This window comes from Mustela putorius, unplaced genomic scaffold (assembly GCF_011764305.1).
Source record: "Mustela putorius furo isolate JIRA1106 unplaced genomic scaffold, ASM1176430v1.1 tig00000508_pilon_pilon_pilon, whole genome shotgun sequence".
NCBI lineage: Eukaryota > Metazoa > Chordata > Mammalia > Carnivora > Mustelidae > Mustela > Mustela putorius.
In genome coordinates, this window is record NW_025421402.1 from 19,246,154 (window position 1) to 19,264,997 (window position 18,844).

At 46.2% G+C, this 18,844-nt stretch overlaps 1 protein-coding gene across 1 annotated transcript in view; it reads left to right on the forward strand.

Moving 5' to 3' along the window:
• MTARC2 (mitochondrial amidoxime reducing component 2) overlaps positions 1-18,813 on the forward strand; it is a 32,764-nt gene extending 13,951 nt beyond the window's left edge. Inside the window, exons 5-8 of the mRNA XM_013055564.2 lie at positions 6,983-7,044; positions 7,147-7,218; positions 8,629-8,759; positions 18,012-18,813. Of these exons, the coding sequence (XP_012911018.2) occupies positions 6,983-7,044; positions 7,147-7,218; positions 8,629-8,755 (261 nt within the window). The 3' untranslated portion in view covers positions 8,756-8,759; positions 18,012-18,813. The remainder of the gene's footprint in view (positions 1-6,982; positions 7,045-7,146; positions 7,219-8,628; positions 8,760-18,011) is intronic.
• The last annotated feature ends 31 nt before the right edge of the window (positions 18,814-18,844 follow it).

Here is an 18,844-nt window from a genome sequence, read left to right on the forward strand (position 1 = left end):
GGTGCGTTCCTTTTTCTCACGCCCTGGAAGAGTGGCCTTTTGCTTTCCAAAGCTGCCCTAGAGATTAGCACATCAGATAAAGATGTTGAAATCTTGATGGAAGAGTAGCAGAGATAGGAGTCGTGGGTGGGGAACCCCCCCCATCCCTATCTCTCTCATTGTCTTCTGGAGGACTGTGATTCTCAGCCAAGGGTACCAGAGAGCAGCCCAGAGCAGCCCAGACTGCTGCCTTTGGGAACTGGCTTGGTGGCTGCTTTTCCCAGACGCTGGCTTTGGTGGGTGTGGGACCCATTCGCATCTCAGTCAGGAGCTGATGCCCAGGGGAGCCTGAAATCTCTGTTCACGAGGCTCCAGATTCCTCGTGGCTCCAACTTCCCTGTGAGTGGCCGGGGAGAAATTCAGCCACCTCAGCCCCACAAAGAACCCAGCTCCGTGAATACACATCAACGATGGAGAAATAGGAGAAATAGTTCAAAGTTTCTTTTTACCCTTTTTGTAGCCTGATCCTGGAGTTCTTCACCGCAGGTAGCTTCCAGGGACCGGAAGCAGCTTTGCAGAAAGCCTAAGGTTTCTGTTCTTCCCTTCTGCCTGATTTTCCCCAAACACGCAATTCCTCCTGGCACATTTATTATGCACTTAGGTTTACAGAAACAAGTCTCCTGTGATTCTGTAGGAACATACACCAGCCATTGTGTAATGGGAGGAGGCTTAGGCTTTACAGAGGAAGTATACTGCGTCTCCACACAGTGCTGTTAGCACAGAAGCAAGAGAGAGAATCTGGGACCAGGCAGGGCTCAAGGATATGGCAAGCTTTTTAATGATCCAATTCAAGAATCTTTCAGATAGTTAATTTTTTATTATAAAAGTAATTTTTAAGGAAAGATTTTATTTATTTAAGAGAGAGAGAGAGGGAGAGAGCAAGAGAGAGAGAGAGCGAGAGAGAGAGAGAGAGAGCGCACAAGCCGGCAGTGGCTGGGGCTCGGGGGAGAGGCAGAGGGAGAAGTAGATTCCCTGTTGATCTGTTGATCAGGGAACCCGATGGGAGACTCCACCCCAGGAGGCTGAGATCCTGACCTGAGCCAAAGGCAGATGCTTAACCAACTGAGCCACTCAGGCACCACTAAAAGTAATTTTGTTTTAAAGATTTTATTTATTTACTTGACAGACAGAGATCACAAGTAGGCAGAGAGAGAGGAAGCAGGCTCCCTGCTGAGCAGAGAGCCCGATGGGGGAGGGGGATTCGATCCCAGGATCCTGGGATCATGACCCGAGCTGAAGGCGGAGGCTTTAACCCACTGAGCCACCCAGGTGCCCCAAAAGTAATTTTTTTAGAGTACTTCTTCTGTGTGAAGAAAAACTTGAAGGAATAAAAATCCTTCCCCATCCTACCATCAAAAAATAGCCTGTGGTAACATTTTATTGTGTTTCCAGTATTATTTATGTGAGGTTGTACAGGTAGTATTGAATTCCTCCATTTTCACTTAATGGTAGATGGCACCCAGCTCTGTCTGCACAAATTCTTCATTAGCATAGTTTTTATGGTCCGTATTCGTCCATCTTTGAGCTGTGCCTTTACTTACTTATCCATTCCCTTATAATTGAGTGTGTAGGCTGTTTTCCGTTTTCCCTTACATAAATAATGAACAGCTTTGTAAAATAGTCTTTATCTACATTTCTCAACTTATTCTTAAGAAATGCAAAGTCAGAATTTTAAGGGCTTTTCATATTGTCAAATGGATTTGCAGAAACCTTGTACCAATTTGTGTTGCCACGAGTTGAGCAGAAGCGCGCCCTTCCTCTCCGACCCCGGACAGCATTGATGTGCATAATCTTTCCTCAGTCTGATAAGTGCAAAGTCCTGTCTCCTGTAAATTGGTAATTCTTAATGTAAGGAATCTTGTGTTAGTCGGTCCGTGAGGGAAGTATGGCCTCAAGTAGAGTTTTACTTCGGTTAAGGAAACTTAATTGCAATGTATCAACAAGGTTCTAGAACACTCACTCTTGCAACAGACGTTTATTGAGAGTTTTCTGGGTGCTGAACTTATGGAAATGAATTCCCTGTGTCTGCCTGCAAGCGTCCCAGGATGAAGCAGGACTAAGTGCTCAGTAGCCAGAGGGTTGAGGGACGTAACCTCACTGGTGGGAACCCGGAGAAAGGAACACTTAGCACAGGGTATGTGTGTGTCTTTGGGAAGAATGTCATGGGTTTCTAGAAAGGGAGTGCATTTACATTTTGGAATAGGATATTATTATTTTGCATGTTTATCTTAAAAACAGAAAAAGGTTTTGGTTTTTAGATAGTTGAACTGTGTGGGGTGATGGGAAATACATATTTGGTGTTTGTCCCTTAAAACAGCTCCAAAAACCCTTGGAGTTTCCTGAGTGAGGGGAGTAATAGGGGCACCTTTTATTATTAAAAACAGGCTTTATTATTAATAGCAGGCTCCTTTCATAGCCTGAGTTATGCTGATGAGGCCAGTGGTTGGGGATGGGGTGGGGTAAGTAGTTTCAGGTTGGAGGTAGGTCACCAGCAAGACCAAGCCTTGACTGGAAATTTGAACTTTTAGCCCCACTCCCAGGCCTCCAGCAAGGGGAGAGGGGCTGGAGGTTAAGTTCAGTTGCAAGTAGACAGTGATGTGATCTTCCAGTAATAAAACCTCCACTAAAAGCCCTTAAACGGGGGCGCCTGGGTGGCTCAGTGGGTTAAAACCTCTGCCTTCAGCTCAGGTCATGATTCCAGGGTCCTGGGATCGAGCCCCGCATGGGGCTCTCTGCTCAGTGGGGAGCCTGCTTCCCTTCCTCTCTCTGCTTGCCTCTATGTCTGCTTGTGATCTCTGTCAAATAAATAAATAAAATCTTTTAAAAAAACAAACAAACAAAAACCCCCCAAGAAACCCCTCTTAAACGTCTGGTTTTGGAGCATTCCCGGGTTGGTGAAGCCACGGAGGAGGGGGAGCTGGGACCGTGGTTTAGCAGCTCTGTGCTGCTTCCCCGTACCTTTCCCCCTGCATCTCTTCCACCGGACTGCCCCTGAGTTGTATCCTTTATAATGAACTGGTAATAGTAATTTCCCGAGTTCTGTGAGCTCTCCTGGTAAAATACCCAGCCTGCGGAGGGGGCCTGGGAATCCTTGATTTATAGCTGGTCGACCAGAAGTGTGGGAGGGCTGTTCCCTTGGCATCTGAAGTGAGGAGCAAGGGGAAGTCTGTGGGGCCGAGCCCTTAACCCAAGGGGTCTGTGCTCACGAACTCCGGCTGGTTAGCGTCAGAACCGGGTTAAATCACAGGGCCTCTCCTGGTGATGAAGTCCCAGAACCTAAGTCAGGTTCGGTGGGGTGAGGAGGTTCGGAGCTGACGACTAAAGAAAGAATTCTTAAGACGTCGTTGGTGCAAAAGGTGACTTATTAGAGCACGGGGACAGGGCCCGTGGGCAGGCGGAGATGCGGCTGCCCCAGGTTGTTAGGAGTGGTTGGTTATATACACAGGAGTTGGGTAGGTGAGGACAAAGGGGTGTTCAGAAGGGCTGTTGGGGCAAAGAATACTATCAGGATATTGAAGGCTTAGTTGCTATCAAGTAAAGACAATTGGAAGTCTGGTGGAATGTTACATTCCTGCTATCAAGCATCCTTGTTAATGAGATTTAGGTTTAGAAGAAATTTAACTTTATTTACTTTTCCTTCTACCTCCGCCTCCTTCGGTTTTTTATGGAGGGGAGGGTGACATTAGGCTTGAGGAACTGAGTTCTGTGTCTTTGGAAATTGGGCTATTGATAAGGTTACTTCTTTGTTGTAATCTCAAGGACATTTGCAAACCAAGGGAGACTCCTGTCTTGCAGGATTGTGATCTCAGCAAGTTAACTATTTATCATTTTATGGCAGTCAGGGGTGCCTGAGGAATGCTACACCTATGGAGGGGAGCGGATGGAAGTGGGGGGGGGAGCAAGGCGCCAGCTCTTGCTTTGTCCTCAGCCAGCCTCCTGCTCCCTCATCACTGGTGTCAGGGAATTGCAGAACTGGTATTGGAAACACACCATGTGTTTGCTGTTGGAAAGCATCTGAGAAATTTCCTAGACCAAGATGACCTTAAAAATGTGTTGTTGACATGATATGCTTCTTCTTCTTCTTCTTCATTTTTGAAAGATTTTATTTATTTATTTATTTGAGAGAGAGAGAACATGAGAGGGGAGAAGGTCAGAGGGAGAAGCAGACTCCCCACGGAGCTGGGAGCCCGATGCTGGACTCCATCCTGAGACTCCGGGACCATAACCCGAGCCCAAGGTAGCTGCCCAACCAACTAAGCTACCCAGGTGCCCCGAGATGATACGCTTCTGATTTAAAAAAAGATACACAAAAAAGGAAAACAACAAAAATAAAATTATTATAAAAATACTGTTTAAACTTGAGGAGCCTTCCAAATATATTGCTCTAAATATATACACAGAGCTGTATGTACAGGTCGTTGGTTTTTAAATTTTTTTTTTACACGAACAGCCTTATCCTACATATCGTGTATATATAGATGTACTTTCTTCACTTAGCAACATCTTGAACTTATTCAGTCGATAAATAAAGACTCCTTCTTTCTGCTGCCCGAACAGTGATGCCTCTCTGTATGGGCCACATGTAGTTACCAGCCCTAGTTCGTGGCTTCTCACGCTCCCTGAAATCTTATGGCATCATTGATACCAAACCAGAAAAATAGCAAAGGATTTCTAAACAACAAACTTGTTCATTCCCTCAGTTTATCCCAGCATGGCTTGGGGTGTGTGTGTGTGTGTGTGTGTGTGTGTGTGTACAGAGAGAGAGAAAAGGGGACGGGGGTGGAGGGGGTGGGGGGGTGGGGTGGGACTGGGGTTGGGGGGAATCTCTTGTCATGCATTTAATTTGTTGCCTCCTGGACTCTAGTGGCGGTCTCAAAGAAGCAGACACCCTCGTCTGCACTGTGCTGTGGCTCCACAATAATTGCCCCAGACTCTTAATTTATGTCTGTCTTTGGATGCACCTTGTCACGTGAAACAACATAATCTTACTGTAATGTTTGCCAATATACATGGTAAATTCATCGTGATTTCTCAGGCTGATTCCGTAGAGTTGAGCCCATAGCGTACAATGCTCTCTCCTTTCTTGTTGCTTTGCTTTCTTCCTGTCCTTTCTTCTTCCCCTCAAGAACTGCATGGTTTTATCCCATCACCGTAAAAGTAGGTCTTAGGGGCCTGGATTTTGCCCGACTGCAGAGCGGCTGCTGGCCGGGAAGGCACTGGAACTTGACGTGTGTCTGTCTAATAGAACCTAATGGAAAATTTAATTTCGTGATTTCTTAATTCAAATGAACTTTTAATAACTTAAGGTATGTTATTATTTCCTCTAATAACTGAATTAATAATTACATTTAAACGGAAAAAAAATAAACGTAATTCATGTAGTTTTTTTTTTTTTGCTGCCAATAACACTCTGCACCAAAATGCCAACTGTGATCAGATTAGGGTAAGTGACATTATTATATAAAGTGATTAATATTTTCGGAGGTCATTAGAGCTGCCATTTGGGGAGCTTGAGACGATTTCTATGTAGGCAGACAATTTGTTTCTCTAAACTGGGTGCTGCCCAGAGAAAGGCAGTACCCAGTTTAGAGAAACAAACTTGTCTACAGGATAAATCTGTGTTATTAAGCTAGGACACCTAATTGAACTTTTCAGACTTTCCTGCTTCCTGCCACAGTCACAAGGCAGCATTTTCACAGATCTGTGGCTTTCAAGTATGAAATTCATCATCATTTGTGCAAAGACCATGAAAGGGAGGGAGTTGGAGAGCTGCGGGGGCGCTGATGGGCTCACATTCCTGTGGTGGCGGCGCCCTCGTGTGGCAAAATGCATCAGCCTTTTCTGCCGCCCCCAGACCAGGGCTGCATGCAGGTGGCCGATGGGTCACTTCCCCATGCGGGATCCCTGTTACATTCCGCCAGCTGAGCCACCTGCACAAAGCTTGTAATAAGTTCTGGCTGGGATATAGAAATCCCACTTGTTACATGGGGGTCCTTGCCTTTTGCAAGGACAACGTGGTTTGTCAACTGGCTGTTTGGAACAGAGCAGTGTTTTCCTAAGGGGTGGCTGGGAACCCCGGGCATCCGCAGGGACCTTTACCGCGGCTGTGCGCCTGTTCCGGAGCAGATTTGTGAGCTGGGAAGACCCAGTTAGGAACGGGAGTACCTTTCCTGTGTTTGTTAAGTCACTGCTGTGGGCCCTGGGGGTTCGGGCACCACTGGAAGAGAAATGGGGCTGGTTATTGGAGGTGCAAGGGGAAACATGATGTGTTAGGTATCCCCCCCCCCAATGCTGCCTCCCTCTCCTGTCCCCAAAGTGGTGGTGGGAGGGGAGAGTCCATACCACGTGAGAGGAGTAGATGTTTCATTTCCTCTCTTGGGGACTGACTACTCCTCAAATCCCTTAGACCCTAGGCCTCCAAACCTCAGTTGAATTGAGATCAGGTTCAGTGGCTCTGGCACTCAAGGTCATTCCCCCGCCCCCTGCCCCAGGCTGCCTCTCTGTAGAGCTGGGAGTGATTGTTGAATGTGTCTATCTCATACCTGACTTCCCATGGGTGAAGACATTCGACAAAGAACTATCAGATTTGAACTTGGCTTCCACTGTAACTTAGCTCTAAGGACAAAGTGGGCTTGTCTTGCAAGCCGTATGTTTCCCATTATATGTCAGGAAATTGGCCTCGTAGTTAATGTGTGATTCCCACGACAAACGGCCCCGCAGAGGAAGTCTGTTCTTGATGTGCTGACGGGGCTTGGGTTTTGGAGACACTGAGTCAAGAGGTGGCTGGATCCCAGTGCCGTCTCCCTTTGGTCCCTTTGGGAGATGCTTCTCGGTGTCTGTCTCTGCGTTCCTCTGCTAGCTTCATAGTTAGGACTAGCTGAACAGTAAACTGCCTTAGAAATGAATGAAGCTTTGATTCAAAAGGTAACTTCTTTCCTCCTAGGATACTTGGGATGAACTCCTGATTGGCAACGTAGAAATGAAAAAGGTTTTGTCTTGCCCCAGGTAAGGAAGGATTCTGTGAGAGTCAGCCTTTGGGCGGGCGGGGGGAGGTGGCTCATTCGATGGTTCCTAACCACCACCTTATCATTGGTTCTTGAATAACAGGTGCATTTTGACCACTGTAGACCCAGATACCGGAGTGATAGACCGGAAGGAGCCACTGGAAACCCTGAAGAGGTAAATAGCCATGTGTCCACTGTGTTTTTAATATTATCCCCATCCCATCTTCGAGTGCTTTTGACAGATTTTTCATTGTCTAATGCTGTGTTTGGAAATTTTCAGATCTCTCATGTCAATTTTCAATACATCACGTGGGCATGTCCAAATGAAGACCCCAAATGCTGTAGTTATTTTTATTGTACCTCGGATCTCTTCATTAGACGCAACATCAAGGATTATGAGGCTAATTGAAGTTGCATACTGAAATATGAGAAAAGCAGAAATGGAACAAGTTGTCAGAGTTTATCTGGGACCACCTTTTGGGCCCGGGTGTTGTGTTTTCTTATTAGCTGACTTTAGTTATCAATAGAGAATGTGTTTTTAACACGAAGTCAACATTTTTGGGAGATAATATTCTATTTTATTTTCTTTTTCTCTGTCTTGTTGTTGGTCTCCAGGGCTTTTGAGTTAGAGAAGAGGTTATTTCTTGAAGCCTTCGGATATGCAGTTGTGTTTTGTTTTTTGACTTTTAAGATGAGGTGAAGTTAATTTTTTTCTGTTTAGACAGGGCTTTTGAAAGACATTAACTTTGTCAGTCGTCCTGCTTCATGCCCGTTGCATCTGTATCTTTATTTTTGTTCACCAAAGAGCCTCAGTTTTGGGCTGGTAAACCTGGGGTGGGGGGAAGCGTATTATTTACAAGCATTGAACAGAAGGTTTGGAGGGCGCCTGAGTGGCTCAGTGAGTTAAGCATCTGACTCTATTTCAGCCCAGGTCACCATCTCAGAGTCCTGGGATCAAGTCCCGCATTGGGCTCTGCACTCAGCAGGGAGCCTGCTTCTCTCCTGCCCCCAAATAAATCAATTAACTGATTAAAGAAAAAAGAACTTGGCGAGTGCAGGCAGTTCCATTTTGAGACTGTGTGGGCATTTGTTTCCGGGAGTTGTGAAGTCCGAGCTGCACATGCGAACATACCACTTACTATTTTTTTTTTTAAACATACCACTTATTTTGAGTAACACTTAAAGTTTTTTCAAACTAAAACCACGGAAAAATTGTATAGACCCTCAGGATGCTTCTAGGAAAACAGGCTCCTGGCCCACAGACTTCTCTGTCCATGTTGTGGAAGAGGCTTGCTACTTATGTATAGGTCATCTGGGAATGGAATCTTGAATTCCCTTTTTTTGAAAAATTTTAAAGATTTTATTCATTTATTTATTTGACACAGAGACGGGGGAGTGGGGAGCAGACTTCCCACTGAGCAGAGAGCCCGATGCGGGGCTTGATCCCAGGACCCTGAGATCATGACCTGAGCCGAAGGCAGAGGCTTAACCCACTGAGCCACCCAGGCGCCCCTTGAATTCTCTCGAGAGCACTTAGATTCTGACTTCCTTTTTGTACCTGATGGTGAATTTTTGCTTCTTTCAGCTACCGCCTGTGTGATCCTTCCGAGAAGGCAATATACAAGTCGTCCCCACTTTTTGGGGTCTATTATTCAGTGGAGAAAATTGGCGGCCTGAAAGTCGGTGACCCCGTGTACCAGCTGGTTCAGTGACATGGTAGGTGCAGGGCCAGCTTTGCCGCTGGAACGCATTGCCTCGCGGCCACAGCCACATTTTCTTGTGTTGAGGTGTTTTTACATTTTGCTGCTTTAACTCTTGGGAGAGAGTGGGTGGGTTCTGCTCTTTGAAGTTGGAAAATGGCTTTTATTTTTCTTCCCTCCACAATCTGATTTATTTCGCCCAGGCGGCTCTCCCGCTTCCCGTTCGGTTATAAGATACTGATGCAGGGGCCCCGGCCAAAGACAGGGCGATGTTCTCAGATCGTGACGGGATAAGGAAATGAAGGTGAGCAGGTCTTGAGTTCGAGGTTGATTTTTTTTCTGTCTCTGATAGAAAAGTGAGGGGAAATGTGTAAGTTATGCAAAATCCACTTGAGAAAAACATGAAATACTTTCTCTGACCTGATTTCATCAGCCAAATGCAACCTGACGCCTGGAGCATAATGTCCACCCCCCAAATTATAGAAATAAAATCATTTGGAAGACTTCAAACTGAGGTTTTTAAGCAACTCTTTTCTTTCTTTCTTTTCTAAAATATTTTATTTATTTATTTGACGAGAGAGGCGCAGCGAGAGAGGGAACGCAAGCAGGGGGAGTGGGAGAGGGAGAAGCAGGCTTCCCGCTGAGCAGGGAGCCCGATGCGGGGCTCCATCCCAGGACCTTGGGATCATGACCTAAGCTGAAGGCGGATGCTTAACCACTGAGCCACCCAGGCGTCCCTTAAGCCACTCTTTTCATAAAAATCTATAACCCAGTTCCGAAAGTCACCTCACGTCAAATTCTTGACTGTCCTTTCTAATCCTGGCCTGACTTTCTTTCTTCACCTTCTCGCTCGAGCAGCCTTGGGGACAACATGGGATGCCAGTCCAGACTGCCTAGATCCAGCGCCCGGGACACAGGTCCCAATCCTGGCAGATCCTTTTCCTAACTTGGTTGAGTTATTTAACCTCTCAGCCTCGTACCCTTATCCACAAGGTAGAAATACGGCAGTACTCATCAGAACAGTCATCGTAGTTACTTTGAGGCTTCATTTATATAAAGGTGCCTCATTGCCACAGAAATGTGAGGTGTCCCAGGGCAGAGCAAAGGAGGCAATTGACTGACTACACTGCCAGGGAGCAGGGGGCAGCACAGAGAAGAGAGAGTGTCTGCTCGGACATTCTAGTGAGGGGCTAGAGTTGTAGGGCAGAGTGAGGGGCTTATGGAGACTTGGGCAATTTTCCCATTGTTGGTAATATTAGAACTCTCCCTGGTTGTAAGTAGCCCACTGATTAGGTACGGCCTGTGGATTAATGAGCCTGTTTGCATTCAGCTCTCTGGTCACTGTGGCCATTTTGTCTTGCCCAAGCTCTAGCCTGTTGCCTAAGAACAGCCTCGACAACCAACACAGAAAATGCTCAGTAAATATTAGCCACGATTTTTGTTGTCACCATTGCAGAGTGGCTCCTAGGAAAACGGGTGGAAACCAGCAGAAGGTAAACATTCTTACCAGAATCAACTCTTGCAAATCTCTGGCTGTAGGACTTAGTTGAGAGAGAAAAACAGAAGTCCATCCACATTGTCCCTTCCTTTCCCAACCCAAATGCATTCCTTACGGATCCTTTCTTCCCCAGAGGGAGCTGTTGCTTTTGCTGGTCTCATTTTGCATAACTGGGCTTGGCTTTCTGCCTGCCTGGAACTCGCAGGTTATTGGTTCGTTCTTCTGGCTCGTTCTTCTGGCTGTCCTCGGGAGTGACCCCAGCCTTCAGGACGTTAATATCCTTTGCACCCTCGTTGAGGACCTGTCTTATGCGCAAGGGGAGGTTATTCGGTATTGCCAAAAATATTTCAGATCTGGGGTGCCTGGGTGACTCAGTTGGTTGAGTGTCTGACTGTTAATTTTGGCTCAGGTCATGATCTCAGGGTCCTGGAGTGAAGGCCCTCTACGGGCTCTGTGCTGAGTACGGAGTCGACTTGAGATTCTCTCTCCCTCTGTGTGTCCACAATGGCCCGCCTCCCTGCCCCTGCTCATGCTTTTTCTTTCTAAAATAAAATAAATAAATAAATAAATAAATAAATAAATAAAAGAGAGAAGCATTTAAAATTTGAACCGTATATCAGGAGGGAAAGAAGCAAATCAAGGACAATACCTTCGGATGGGTGGATCAACCCAGAATCTAAATTTTTTAAAGAAGGTAGAACTACGGTCCTTATCTGACAGATCTTTTGCAAACCAAAAGTCAGCTCTAGGGGCAGTTCCAAACTCACCTGTTTCTTTACCAACCCCCAAACTTCCCTTATCTGTCTCCAAAGGCTTGATTGGCCCTCGGAAACAAAAGTCCTTCTCGGAGGAGCTTCCATTCTTTCTGTGTCCCTTAGTTGTGCATCGTATCATGTCTTCGAAGTTTAAACACAGCTCCCGATCCGGTATCTGCGACTAAGGGAAGAAAAGAAAAAGGAAAAGAGGCGTTTTTGAAAATGCGAACTACTGTAAGGGCATGTGTGCCCAGCCGCCCGCAAGCCTCCTTCATTCCAGAGACAAATAAAAGTCTTCGAAATCTTCTCCAGCAATACGAGTAACTATAAGGTTTTCACATCTGTGGGTTTATGTGTCTGTTAGAAGTGTGAGGCATTTTTCTTCCTCTGGATGGTATTGCTAAAAGTAATTTGTGAAAGAGCTCTGTTTAGTTGGTTGGAAGACAAGCATTTGTGTTTTTTTTTTAATTTTTTTTTTCTCATTTCTTTTTTAAGTTTTTATTTATTTATAGGCAGAGAGACAGGCAGAGAGAGTGGGGGAAGCAGGCTTTCTGCTGAGCAGAGAGCCCGCTGTGGGGCTCGGTCCCAGGACCCTGAGATCATGACCTGAGCCGAAGGCAGAGGCTTAACCCACTGAGCCACACAGGTGCCTGGGAAGACAAGCATTTGTAAGGCGTGGACATTCTAGAACTCTGGAAAAGATAGAAATTAACCCAAATGTTTTCCAGCTTCATGAGATCTGAGGAAATGTTTTGTGTTAAAGCTAATTTAAGTTCGTTGATTTAGGGCGTCTGGGTGGCTCAGTCAGTTAGGCATCTGCCTTCTCAGGTCTTGATCCCAGAGTCCTGGATTGAATCGGGCGCGCAGCAGGGAGTGGGCTTCTCCCTTCCCCAGCTTGTGCGCGTGCTCTCTCCCCTTCACTCTCTTTCAAGTAATATACAAAATCTTAGAAAAAAGTTGTTTGGTTTCATTAAAATAGACACATTGTTGGGTCCCCCAATAATGGGTCCATGGTCAAAGGAGCGAGACTGATACAAAGCGAAGGTCAAGCAAGGCTTTATTTTGCGCCAAGCATCAAGAATCAAACCGACCGTCAAACAGACCAGTCAGGGCTGCTCCTTACAGAGAGGGTGACCCCTCCCTGCCCCACAGACCAGCCTTTAAAGGCAAAGGCCCTGTGGCTGGGCCTGGCCACACACAAGTGGCCAAGGACATTGTAACACAGAAAGCTGCACAGTCATGCTAAGTCACACACGGGTGGCCAAAAGAATTACAATTCACCCTGGTAGATATTTGAATTAGCCTATGACCTTGGCCAGAATTGGGGCTCAAAAGGCGCCCCAAGGGTGGGGCACACACTCCTTGGTAGCTAGGGAGACAGTATGCGCCCCCCCACTGATTGGATGTCTCCACCTGGCCTGACCCACCCTTGTATTTGGGCTTTGTTACCTGGGACTGGTTTCCTGGACTTGGTTTTAAGCAAGTTCCCCTGGCGGGGGCGGGGTAGGGTCACTTTAAGTTCTATTGCATAAACAACAAAATGGCTGTTCAACCGAGGTGAGGCTGCTCTGGCTAAATAGGCCCTTACAACATCTTTAGAGTTATCAATATTAAATGTAAAACTTTTATTTTACTTGAATTTACTAGCAAATAAGTATTGCTGTCTCTTACAATTTATATATATGCTACACACACACACACACACACACACGTATATGTAGACTACATACCCTGTGTGGAGCCCCGTGTCGGGTTTGAGCTCACTGAGATCAAGACGGGAGCCAGGATCAGGAGCTGGATGCCCAACTAGCTGAGCCATCCAGGCGCCCTCATCTAAGAAAAAAATAGTAGCTCGGGAGAATGACTGACTCCGCCTAAGTTCTCACAGTTTTCTTGGTTAATCTATACATCATTGTCAGGAGCTGTTAAAACACAAAATTCAACCAAATAAATTTGAAGATGTAACTGGCTCTAGTTAGCAGTTCCTGAATCTGGCAGCAGACCAGCCAGCCAGCAGCAGGGAGCTTTGAGGAGTTGTATGAGGTTTTTCTAGAAATAAGGGTGGGCAAGAAGGTTGTCAGCAAAAGAAAAGGATTGTTCCAGAGGATCACCTTCCCTTAGGGAAGGAGAGGAGGCGTCTTACCATGCAGATTACGCCATCGTTCTTTGGGGGATGGAGGCCCCGGTGGCCATCTCGTTGGTGCCCATCGGAAAATTCCTGACTTGGGGCACCTGCGTGGTTCAGTCAGTTAAGCATCTGCCTTTGACTCAGGTCATGATCCTAGGGTCCTGGCATCGAGCCTCACCTTGGGCTCCCTGCTCAGTGGGGTGTCTGCTTCTCCCTCTCCCACTGCCTCCCCCCTGCTCATACTCTTTCTCTCTCTGTCTCTCAAGTAAATAAATCAAATCTTTAAAAAGAATAATAAAGTTGTAGAAGGTTTGTGGAAAAGAATCCTTGAAAAGGAATTTCAATGTGTGGTCGAGCTGGCTAGGATTCAAATGAATAGAATTAAAAATAAGTTTTATTATCAAAAGTAAGCTGGTGAAAATTATAATTTGGGTTTCTCTATTAAAAAGACAAAGTGGATTTTTTTTTAAATTTTTGTTTTTCCTGCACTTTCGGTCTGTTAACTCTTTTTGACCTCGAGCATTCCAAAAGATTTGTTCAACTCATTAGGCTTATTCAGTATATGAGAAGCATTGTCAGATAAGGGGTAATACCAAGCCTTCTTTTTGTGGCATTGTAAAATTGTGGCAGATGCCCCCGTAGTAGCAAAGAAACTGTTAAAAAGTGTGTTTCCCACTTGGGTCTACCTTCATGATTTCCAGTGATCAAGCACCAACTCACTTAACAATAACCTTGCAAAATTTTTAGAATTCTAGTGGCAGAGAATGAAACAACCTTCTTCTTCTTCTTTTTTTTTTTAAATAAAGATTTTATTTATTTCTTTGACAGACAGAGATCACAAGTAGGCAGAAGGGCAGGCAGAGAGGTGGGGGGGGGCAGACTTCCCGGCTGAGCAGAGAGCCCGATGCTGGGCTCGGTCCCAGGACCCTGAGATCATGTCCTGAGCCAAAGGTAGAGGATTAACCCATTGAGCCACCCGGGCGCCCCGAAACAACCTTCTTCTGATCGTCATAAGGTTGAAGACGCTTCCCAGATCCCAGTTCGAAGGATCCTGTCAGTCACAGCGTAGAGCCTGGTGACTAGGTATCCTGGAAGCGTCATCAGAGGAAGACAGCCATTCTAGCCCCATCAAAGGAGACGTTCCCTGGTGCTCCTGACCATGGACACTGCTGCAAATCTAGAAGGTGTTAAGTCTGGGTACACATCACAAAGCAGGAGAAAGGCTCTCCATGACATCTGGTCCTATGCAGACCGTGAAGACCTAGAAATTAAATTAAGGAGGAAGAGAAATCATGGACTTGCTGTCGACTGCTTCCACCCAAGACCAAGATCAAGACTTTATACTAGGTACATGAAATCCTTCTCCTTCTTTTCCTTTCCTTTACTCTGGTCTTAGCTTGGAAAGACAACACACTCGTTCTATGTTGCAGGCCATTGCGAAGGCTAAATTTACCTTGTTGAGTTAAAAGGGACCTACCAGTGTGGGGATTCACTCCTTTTGACGGATCCCTATTTCCCTAGTTAGGAATAAATGTCGATGAGGCTAATTTTCGGGGCGCCTGGGCGGCTCGGTCAGTTAAGCATCCAATTCTTGATTTCAGCTCAGGTCATGATCTCTGCGTTGTGAGATTGAGCCCTGTGTCTGGCTCTGTGCTGAGCGTGGAGCCTGCTTGGAATTCTCTCCCTCTGCCCCCGCCCCCACCACACCCTGGGTTCATGCACGCAGACAACCACACTTTCTGTCTCTAAAGAAACAATGGGGCTAATTTCTGAATTCTTATAGTGATTACAGAGCTGCTGCTGGAGCAGTAGCTGCTCAGGGCAGATCTGCAGAGTCTCTGCCAGAGTAGTTCTTGATAATAGGACCCCTCTTGATTACCTTTGAGCTGAGCAAGGAGGTATTTGTGCTGTGGCCAACACCACCTGCTGTACCTGGATTGACACTTCTGGGGAAACTAAAACTCACTTACCTAAGATCACTGAGCAAGCCACTTGGCCTAAAGGATGACCCCTTCCGTGGAGAGGTCTGTCTTTGATCAATTTGACTTGATTGGTTTGGGTCTCGGGCACCAAGGCTTCAAAGTGAACTCCAGACACCAGGGATTATCCTGCTATTTATAGTGATTATAATAATCTTCCTACTGCTTTGTATCCTCTCAAAACCTTTTTCTATTTCTTTCTTTCTTTTTTTTAGATTTTTATTTGAGAGAGAGAGTGAGAGAGGGAAAGTAGGGGGAGGAGCAGAGGGAGAGGGAGAAGCAGCGTCCCGGCTGAGCAGGGCGCCTAATGCGGGGCTCGATCCTGGGACCCCAGGATCATGACCTGAGCTGAACGCAGACGCTTAACCGACTGAGCCACCCAGGTGCCCCCGTATCCTTTTAAAACTTTAAATGTCTGATCCCAGCCACAGGCCACCAAGCCCATGATCTCCCTAAGACTAAAATGGCAGAAGAGGAACAGAGGACAGACGTAGGGAATGCAGACCTGGAGTTGTAACGTGGGAATTTCACAGACACCGGGGAATGCCGCACAGAGGGACCAGCAGAAGCTGCGAGCCCCACACAGCAGGGCTGAGACGGACGCCGGTGCCTTCGATTTTGAACACAACTCTCGGTTCAGCTGAGAGTCTGGTTCAAAGGGAGGAATTGTTAACAAGAAGACCACAGGGGCGCCTGGGTGGCTCAGTGGGTTAAAGCCTCTGCCTTCGGCTCAGGTCATGATCCCGGGGTCCTGGGATCGAGCCCCACATCGGGCTCTCTGCTCCGCAGGGAGCCCGCTTCCTCCCCCCACTTCTCTCTCTGCCTGCCTCTCTGCCTACTTGTGATTTCTCTCTCTCTGTCAAATAAATAAAATCTTTAAAAAAAAAAAAAAAAGAACTGCTTTAAAAAAAAAAACAAGAAGACCACAGCCCTAAAGCGGTTTCACTCAGTTAAGGCTTCAAGACAGTAAACCAACCTACCTGACCCGACTGCAGTTCCCGTTCCCCTAGAATATACCCTTTGACGGGGCAACATGGAGCTTTCTGGTCAGAAAGTAGGAAGCCGACTAGCAGACCATTCTCCGGAGGGCAGCCTTGCCTCAACAGTGTGTTCCTTGCTAATGAAGTCTGTTCATCTTTTTTTTTTTTTTTTTTAAGATTTATTTATTTATTCTACAGAGAGAGAGCACAAGTAGGCAGAGAGGCAGGAGAGAGCGAGAGGAGGAAGCAGGCTCCCCAACAAGGAGAGAGGCCGATGTGGGGCTCGGTCCCAGGACCCTGGGATCATGACCTGAGCCGAAGGCAGAAGCTTTAACCCTCTGAGCCACCCAGGCGCCCCTCGGTTCATCTTTTTATGTCTTTTCTCTGCCTTGAAAAACTTTTGTTTAGCTCAGTGGAGCTCCCCTGTCCTTGCTAGATGGGATGCTGTGTGACTCATGAACCGGTTAATAAAGTCAATTAGGTCACACCTGCATGGGATACTGGAGCTTGAAGGGGCCATGAGAGGCCAGGCGCAAGGGAACATGGATCTTAAGCTGTGGGCACGGTGAGGGATGCCTGAGTGCCCAGACAGTGCACGTGGCCGAGATGCTGTTGGCCACTGGGCCCGGAGCAACTCTTAGCCTTATCATCCAGCAGTCTCCCATCCAAACCCAGGACACTTGCCCCGCGGCCCACCCCCTTAGAAGCACGGAGAACTTTCCTTTCTGGCGGGCATTGCTGCTGGGCTTTAAAAATCACGGTCATGTTACTCATCTCCATTGCGAGCCTAGTCTGGTTTCCACGTTCTGGATTCTCTGTATCAGGTTGGTTAAAGCCGTACAAAGGTAGCAGTTAATATTTGCACGGGGTCACTTATTCATTTACACATTCATTCTGTAAGAGTTCATCTGTTCCACTGTAGATGCAGTACACGTTCCTCACGGTGAGTTCAGAAAATACCAGCGAAGTTGGGGAAAGAAATCACCCACTGTCACTGTTAAAGATTGTATTCTGGTTGCTTTTTTGTTTGCTTAATGTAGCCATGATCTGTGTGACATATGTAATATGTACATGTGTATATCATACGTACCATATCCAGATAGATGTTGTGTATCATGTGATATATATGGGATCTGTGTCATCTGTATATCAGATACATATATGCAGAAGTATGTATCATACACACTTTTGTAGACCTCCCGGCTTCTCAAACATCATTTCTGATGGGACGGCTTCATAACATGAATTGTAGAAATATACACCGTGTTCTAAACACCATTTTATTAGTATTTGACACTTGGAATATATCCAATTTTGTGGCACATAATAGTATAGCATATATCTTTGTATGCAAAATCATATTTTATTATTTTTTAAAGATTTTATTTATTCATTTGAGAGAGAGAGAGCACACACACGCACAGGCCGGGGGGGGGGGGCCACAGGGAAAGGAACAGGCAGCCTTCCTGCTGAGCCGGGAGCCTGTGGTGGGGCTCGATCCCGGGACTCTGAGATCACAACCCCAGCTGAAGTCAGACCTTTAACAGATGGAGCCACCCAGGTAGGTGCTCCAGGGCCGTTTTACAATAAAGTGTTTTCTGTAAGTTAGATCGCTAAAGTGGAATTATTGAGGTGCGGGATAAAGGCGTGTATTTCGGCATCTTGACCAACGGCTTTCAAAGTGTTCTTCCCTTGGGCGCCCCTCATGTCCCGTGGGAGAGATCCTGGCTCGGCTCTTGCCAGACCTGGGTGGGCCTCTCAGTCTTAACGGGCTGCTTTTTCCCATGGAGGTAATTTGGCACAGGATGTAGTTTATGTGTCTTGCATTTTATCCTCACCGAGGGACCGTTTTGTGAGTGTTGGAGGTATTTACGACCAGTAGGAGAAATAACCAAATAACTAGAGGTCCTTCCTTCTCATTGATTCAGGTTTCCGGGTCCGGGAGGCCTTCGTAGGATTTCACCCACAGCAGCGACAGCACCGTCCCGGGCCATCCTCGGGAACCAGCCTGCGGCCATCCTCAGCTGGAAATGAATCCCCATTTTCAGCTTTTTGAAGTTACGCGTGCTCCGAGTGAATGCAGGAAAAGTATTCGAGGCCGAATCAGAAATAAGAAGATAAGTAGATTTTAGGTAATGAGGACTTTTGAAATAAATCACACTGTGAAATTGTTTTGAATGTTACTATGGTGATTACGCTTCTGGATCCCTGACGTTAATATTGATGAGCGTTTAAGAAAGCTCGAAGAATCGCGTTTTAGGGAATGAGATCACCGTTTTCTGAGGTGCCTTTTACAGGTTAACACAAATTCCTGTTGTCGGTCTTGATGTGGCTGTTGAACCTGTCAACCTTTTGCTCACAGGTTTTGGAATCGGGTTGTGCGTGCGTATGGAAGTTATTTTATAGATCTTGTTTTTATTTTCGATTAAGCCTCTGTGGAGCCATCTGGAAGCAATGTGTGTGTAACTGCCAGATACACTGCCTGGAATTCCAAGTATGATGAAGAAAAGATGGGATTTTAAAAAGAATGGAATTTTGAGAGCAGGAGGGAGAGGAGGAAAACATGAGCATTTTTTTTTTTTTTTAGGTGCAAATGATTTTTTTTGTAACAGAGAAATGAACTATTTTGGTATGGCTAACCAAAAATCCTCACCGAAGAAATATGTGAACAAATTAACTGACATAATTTTGTGGTTTCTTTAATATTAATAAATGTGAATCTTAGTTGTACTTTTTTCTCTGGTATTTATGAGTCTGCTTT